Source organism: Penaeus vannamei, chromosome 25 (assembly GCF_042767895.1).
Source record: "Penaeus vannamei isolate JL-2024 chromosome 25, ASM4276789v1, whole genome shotgun sequence".
NCBI lineage: Eukaryota > Metazoa > Arthropoda > Malacostraca > Decapoda > Penaeidae > Penaeus > Penaeus vannamei.
The window spans coordinates 3,475,367-3,482,866 of record NC_091573.1 but is presented as its reverse complement, the minus strand read 5'-3'; the positions used below and the strand labels follow the sequence as shown (position 1 = coordinate 3,482,866).

Here is a 7,500-nt window from a genome sequence, read left to right as displayed (position 1 = left end):
AACAAGAAAACGACCCTGAACAAACACACAAAACAAGAAAACGACCCTGAACAAACACACAAAACAAGAAAACGACCCTGAACAAACACACAAAACAAGAAAACGACCCTGAACAAACACAAAACAAGAAAACGACCCTGAACAAACAAACACAAAACAAGAAAACGACCCTGAACAAACACAAAACAAGAAAACGACCCTGAACAAACACACAAAACAAGAAAACGACCCTGAACAAACACACAAAACAGCAACGTCGCCAAGAACAACGAAAACTAGGACACGTGGGAACTGATCGGCCACTGTTAGATCATGATGGGGTATTGATCACTTCTCGGCCAGCCGCCTTTTCCTCCTCCTCCTCCTCCTCTTCTTCTCCCTTCCCCCTCCTCCCCCCTTCCCTCTCTTCATCCTTGTACGATCTCCCTCCCTCCCCTCCCTCCTTCTCCCTTCCCCCTCTCCCTCCCTCCTTCTCCCTTCCCCCTCTCCCTCCCTCCTTCCCCCTTCCCTCTCTTCCCCCTCTCCCTCCCTCCCTCCCTCCCACCTTCCCTCTTCATCCTTGTACGACCTCCCCCCTCCCCTTCCCCCCTTCCTTCCCTCCCTCCCTCTTCTCCCCTTCCTTCCCTCTCCTGTTCTACGTCGTTCTCTGCCTTACATCTATACATCTATTTATTAATTTATCTATTTTTCATCGATCCATTCTGTTTTTTTTTCAGTAGAGGAAGAATTTCCATTTTGAGCTAATCTAACGCATTTAAATTATCACTTTTTTATTAAATATCTTCTGAAATCAGTTTATGAGAGAAAGATAAAACGAAAACACGTGGAAATAAACACCCAGTAACAACAATAATAACATGATCATGATAATAATAATGACAATATAAATAACAATAATAATAATAACAATAATAATAATAATAATAATAATAATAATAATAATAATAATAATAATAATAATAATAATAATAATAATAATAATAATAATAATAATAATAATAATAATAATAATAATAATAATAATGATAATAATAATAATAATAATAATAATAATAATAATAATAATAATAATCTATAATGATAATGATAATAATAATAATAACAATAATAATAACAATAATAATATTAATAACAATAACAATAATAATAATAATAATAACAACAATGGCAATAATTACAATAATAATAGATTAAAAACCAAAAAATAAAAATAAATAATTAAAATGAAAATAAAAATAATAAGCTGGCCTACATTTCCTAAAGGCTATTTCTGAAAGGCCTAACGCTTTCAAGTTTACCTTCCAGGAACTTCAAAGGAAAATCGAAAAAAAAAAAAAATGTGGAAAAAAAGGAAAAAAAAAAGAAAAAAAAGGAAAAAAAGAAAAAAAAAGAAAAAAAAGGAAAAAAAAAGAAAAAAAATTGAAAAAAATGAAAAAAAGAAAAAAAAAGGAAAAAAAGGAAAAAAAAAGAAAAAAAAATGGCGGCAGGTTGGCTGGCTTTATCATAACAATCTCGAAATTCTGGTCGATGGTTTCCCTTCGTCTGACTGATTTCTCCTCATTCGCCAGTCACTCTTTCGTTCTTCTTTATTATTGTTACCAAATTTTCCTTTATTTCCGCATAAAACGAGTGTTGTTATTGTTATTCCTGTTGTTGCTATTATCATCCTCATCACTATCATTATTATTATTTTTATTATTTTTATTATCATTTCAAATATTATCATTATTATCTTTTTTATTACCATTATCATTATCATTTCAACTATTATTATTATTATCATTATTATAATCATCATTATCATTACCATTATCATTATCATTATCAACATTATTATTATTATTATCATTATCTGTGAAGAGGAAAAGTGCGAGGAGGAAGATTGTTACTTGTTAGGATTAGACAATTCTGTTGTGATTTCGTAGTAGTTCCTTCTTTCTTTATTTCTCTTTTTCTTTTTCCTCTCTCCATTTCCCTTCCTCTGGCTTCTTTGCCTCTTCCTCTCCTTCGCTTCCTCCCTCTCCTTCTCCTTTTGCTTCTCCCTATTCTCCTTCTTCTCCTCACCCTTCTCTCTCTCTCCTTCTCCTTTTCCCTCTTCCTTTCTTTCTCCCTCCCTCTCCTTCTCCTTCTCCTTTTCCCTCTCCCTCTCATTCCTTCTCCCTCTCCCTCTCTTTCTCCTTCTCCTTCTCCCCCTCTCCCTCTCCTTCTCCCTTTCCCTCTCCATCTCTTTCTCTCTCTCCCTCCCCCTCTCCTTCTCCCTCTCCTTCTCTCCCTCTCTCGTCTTTCGAAAAGTTCAGTTCTTAATATTCATTTACGTCACGCGTGTATTAACTTCATCCCTTTTTTTAAAACTCAAGAAAGGTTTGGTAAGTGATTCATTATCTATTCTAGAGTAAAAAAATAAAATAAAATAAAATAAAATAAAAAATAAATAAATCAAAATAAAAAATAAAAAAAACATCCTTTTCACTATTGGTACTACTTTCTAACTTCATCAACACGTATTTTCAATCGGTTTTGTTCATCATCCCTCATAATTGCATAACTTCAGTCTTCGCGCCTCATACCCAGGGAGTATTATTCTAGCCTCATCCTTCATCCCTTATACTTGTGCAGCTGCGACCTCAGCCCCCTCATATTCTCCCATTCAATTCTTCATCCCTCATACCCATCCAGTCTCGCCCTTAACCCCTCATACCCTCCCACCCTCACCCTTTACCCCCCCATACCCTCCCACCCCCACCCTTCACCCCTCATACCCCTCCTACCCTCACCCATACCCCCCTCATACCCTCCAACCCTCACCCTTACCCCCTCAGCCCCACCCATCCAGCCTCACCCTTGACCCCTCATACTCTCCCACCCTCACCCTTACTCTTCTCATACCCTCCCACCCTCAACCATACCCCCCTCATACCCCTCCAACCTCACCCTTACCCCCCTCATACCCTCCTACCCCTCCACCTTACCCCCTCATACCCCTCCAACCTCACCCTTCATCCCCCTCATACCCTCCCACCCTCAGCCTTCTCCCCTCATACCTTACCACCCTCACCCTTACCCCCTCATACCCTCCAACCCTCACCCTTACCCCCCTCATACCCTTCTACCCTCCAACCTCACCCATACCCCTCATACCCCTCCCCACCCTCACCCTTACCCCCTCACCCCTCATACCCCTCCTACCCTCACCCTACCCCTCATATCCTCCTACCCCTCCCACCCTTCAACCCTCATACCCCCCTCATACCCTCACCCACACCCTTCACCCCTCCTCATACCCCCCTCATACCCTCACCCTCACCCTTACCCCCTCATACCCTACCACCCTCACCCATACCCCCCTCACCCCTCATACCCTCCAACCCTCACCCATACCCTCCCATCCTCACCCTTACCCACCCCCCCTCATACCCTTCACCCGGCTTCAACCTCATCACCATAGATCTCTCACCATGTTGGCGGCAATCTGGTGGATGTGGCCGGCACTGTTTTCTGAGATCCGTCGAAGACTCTCGTTTGCATATTCATGAATCTTTTCCATCCTCGGGACAATTTTTTGAGCTTCGTCTCTGCCGCATTTTAGATCGTGTTCAAATATATACATATATACACATACACATACATATATATACATATACATACATATATATACATATACATACATATATATACATATACATACATATATACATATACACACACATACACATACACATACACAGACAGACAGACAGACAGACAGACAGACAGACAGACAGACACACACACACACACACACACACACACACACACACACACACACACACACACACACACACACATACACACATACACATATATATATATATATATATATATATATATATATATATATATATATATATATATAAAGAGAGAGAGAGAGAGAGAGGGAGAGAGAGAGAGAGACAGAGAGAGAGAAGAGAGAGAGAGAGAGAGAGAGAGAGAGAGAGAGAGAGAGAGAGAGAGAAAGAGAAAAGAAAGAGAGAAAGAGAAAGAAAGAGAGAGAAAAAGAAAGAGAGAGAGAGAGAGAAAATCAACCCTTATTCCACGGGGGGGGGGGGGGGCGGGCGAGCAGGCCAGAGAGCCAATCAATCTCGTGCCAACACTTCTTTGAGGGACTTTAAATGCCCTCTTGGTCGGGGTTCGGGGGTTACCTTGGCATAATTAATCGAGCGGTTTTCTCTCCTTTTCTCGCCGCGTCCTTTTCTCTCTCTTTTTTTTTTTTTTTTTTTTTTTTTCTCGTGTCCCTCTCTAGTTCTTTCTTTCTTTTTTTGCTTGTTTTTCTCTCCGCCGTGTTTGTCTCTTTCTTTCTCTCTTTCTCCCGCTTGCTCGCTCGCTCGCTCTCTCTCTCTCTCCCGCTTGCTCTTTCTCTCTCTTTCTCTCCCGCTTGCTCTCTCTCTCTCTCTTTTTCTCCCGCTTGCTCTCTCTCTCTCTTTTTCTCCCGCTTGCTCTCTCTCTCTCTCTCTCTCTCTCTCTCTCTCTCTCTCTCTCTCTCTCTTTCTTTTTTCTGTCTCACGCAGGCACACACACACACTATTTCGCTCACCCTCTCATTCTCCCTCTCCCTCTTCCTCTCCTTCTCTCCCCTTTTCCGCTCCCTCTGCTTTTATCTATTCCTCCTACCCCCCACCCCCTACCCCCCTCCTTCTGTCTCTCTCACACAAAGGAGCAACAACGTCATAAAATGACGTTCATTATTCACTCATTATCGCTTTCGTAATTACAAATCAGCCTCGTAAATCTTCCATTAATGATCGATCGATTTACTCCTCACGCTTCCTTTATTTGAATATTTTGTTATTATCGTTATTATCGTTATTTTCTTCCTGTTTATTCCTTTTCTTTTTCTACAAAGGTACTAACTGGCAACTGAGCTGAGTCAGGCTCTTCTGATCTCTTTCGGTCCTTCGTGTGCTCTTGGTGTCTCTCTCTCTTCCTCTTTCTCTTTCTTCCTTTATTGCTCGCTCTAGCTCTCTCTGCACACGCACCCTCTCTCTTGTTTTCTTTCATTATTTCTTTTTCTTTCTTTCTTCATCTCTCTCTTTCTCTCTATCTATCTCTTTCTCTTTCTATCTATCTCTATCTCTACTCCTCCCTGTCTTCTACCCCAAGATTTCCCATATCTTTTCCTCTCTCTCTATCTATCTCTTTCTCTTTCTATCTATCTCTATCTCTACTCCCCCCTGTCTTTTAACCCTAGATTTCCCATATCTTTTCCTCTCTCTCTATCTTATCTCTTTCTCTTTCTATCTATCTCTATCTCTACTCCCCCCTGTCTTTTACCCCAAGATTTCCCATATCTTTTCCTCTCTCTCTATCTATCTCTTTCTCTTTCTATCTATCTCTATCTCTACTCCCCCCTGTCTTTTAACCCTAGATTTCCCATATCTTTTCCTCTCTCTCTATCTATCTCTTTCTCTTTCTATCTATCTCTATCTCTACTCCCCCCTGTCTTTTACCCCAAGATTTCCCATATCTTTTCCTCTCTCTCTATCTATCTCTTTCTCTTTCTATCTATCTCTATCTCTACTCCCCCCTGTCTTTTCCACCTAGATTTCCCATATCTTTTCCTCCACTTCCCTACCTATCCTTTCCCCCCGCTTCCCCCTATCCTTTCTCCCACTTTACCCCTACCTTTCCCCCTGTCATGTCAAATCAGTCAAGTTCCCCTCCAATACTTTTTGTTTGTCTGTGCATCTCTTTTTCATTTTTTTCTTTTTTTTTAAGATATATATTTACACTTTTTCGTTATTTCCCTTTTTCGGAAAACGAATGAAAAAGGAAAAAAAAACGTATCTATTTCGTATGATTCCTAACACTTTTTCGTTTATTTCCCTTTTTCGGAAAACGAATGAAAAAAAAAGAGAAAAAAATCAATTTCGTATTATTCCTATTCCTCAGACTCATCCGATATATTTCCTTCAAGAATCAGGTTGTAGACACATAATTCGCTCCTCCCCCTCCCCTCCCCTCCCCTCCCCCCCTCCTCCTCCCCTCCCCCTTCCCCTTAATCCGCATTATCTATAATACGAAATCTCGGACCCCCCTTCTTCCTTCCCCCCGTTACTCTAACCCCCTCCTCTTCCTTCTCCTGCCCCCAAATCTCCCCAGGTCTTCCTCTTTCTTCTATATTTCTTTCTCTTTCTCCCTCCTCCTCCTCCTCCTTGCCTTCCTCCACCTCCTCCTCCTCCTTCTTCTTTCTTTCTTTCTTTCTTTCTTCTTCTTCTTCTCCCTCCTCCTCCTACTCCCCCTCCACCTACTCCCCTCTTCCCCCTCCCCCATTTCCCTCCTCTTCCTACTCCCCTTCCCCCATTCCCTCCTTCTCCTTCTCTCCCCCCTCCCTCTTCCTCTTCCTCTTCCTCTTCTGCGTCGGGCGTTCGCATCACTATCTCTGTCTGACACATAACTATCATCCTATTTGTTCAGCTGATACCACTCCGAGTTTCCTTTTTGTGTGTCTCTTGTGGTCGGTCTCTCTGTCTCTGTCTTTCTCTTTCTCTCTGTCTCTCTCTCTCTCTTTCTCTGTCTCTTTCTCTTTCTCTTTCTCTTTCTCTTTCTCTTTCTCTCTCTCTGTCTCTCTTTCCTTCTCTCTCTCTCCCCACCCCTCTCTTTCTTTCTTTCTTTCTTTCTTTCTCTCTCTCTCTCTCTCTCTCTCTCTTCCTCTCTCCCCTCCCTCTCTCTCTCTCTCCCCTCACCCTCCCTCTCTCTCTCTTCTCACCCTCCCTCTCTCTCCCTCTCCCTCCCCCACCCTCTCTCACTCTCCCCTCCCCCCTCTCTCTCTCTCTCTCCCCCCCTCCCTCCCTCTCCCTCTCTCTCCCCTCCCCCTCCCTCTCTCTCTCTCCCTCCACCCCTCCCCCTCTCTCTCTCCCTTCCAACCCCACCCACCCCACTTCCACCCTCACCCTCACCCCCTTCCACCCCTCCCCCTCCCCCAATCCACCCCCACCCCCCCCCTTCCAACACTCCCCCTTCCCCCAATCCACCCCTCTCCCCCTCTCCCCCCTCTCTCCCCACCCCGATGCGACTTACCCTGCGGCGTGAAGGGCAGCGTGTGTCCGTTGGCGTCGGCGGCGGGGTGGCAGGAGGCGCGGGTACTGGAGGGGAGGCGGCCGGGGTGGGGGGACTCGTTGCTGTTCTCCCCCTTGTTGTTGTTCAGCACCGGCAGGGACCCCGCCCCGCCTCCTCCTCCTCCGCCCGTGCCTCCTCCTCCTCCTCCTCCTCCTCCCGTGGTGCCCCCGACGCCGCCCGTGCCTCCTCCGCCCCCTCCGCCGGTGTCGCCGTCGGAGGAGGCGTTGTGGCCGGTTCTGGAGGAGGTCTCGTGGGGGAGGTTGACCCGCGAGGACGAGTTGCTCTTGTTGGTGAGGACCGGGAGCTTCTGCAACAGGCGATGAAGGAGGGGTTAGAAGGGCGGGTTAGAGGGGGGGATGGGCGTTGTAGGTTGAGGGGGGGGGTGCAGAATGAGGGGAGGGGGTGAGT

The 7,500-nt window shown here is 44.4% G+C and overlaps 1 protein-coding gene across 2 annotated transcripts in view; it reads right to left on the bottom strand.

The window, feature by feature from the left end:
- The window catches only part of LOC113811197 (dual specificity tyrosine-phosphorylation-regulated kinase mbk-2), a 228,031-nt gene that overhangs the window by 49,700 nt on the left and 170,831 nt on the right, over positions 1-7,500 (bottom strand). For both annotated transcript variants that reach the window (XM_070139009.1, XM_070139010.1), the window contains one exon: positions 7,054-7,399. In XM_070139009.1, the coding sequence (XP_069995110.1) occupies positions 7,054-7,399 (346 nt within the window). The remainder of the gene's footprint in view (positions 1-7,053; positions 7,400-7,500) is intronic.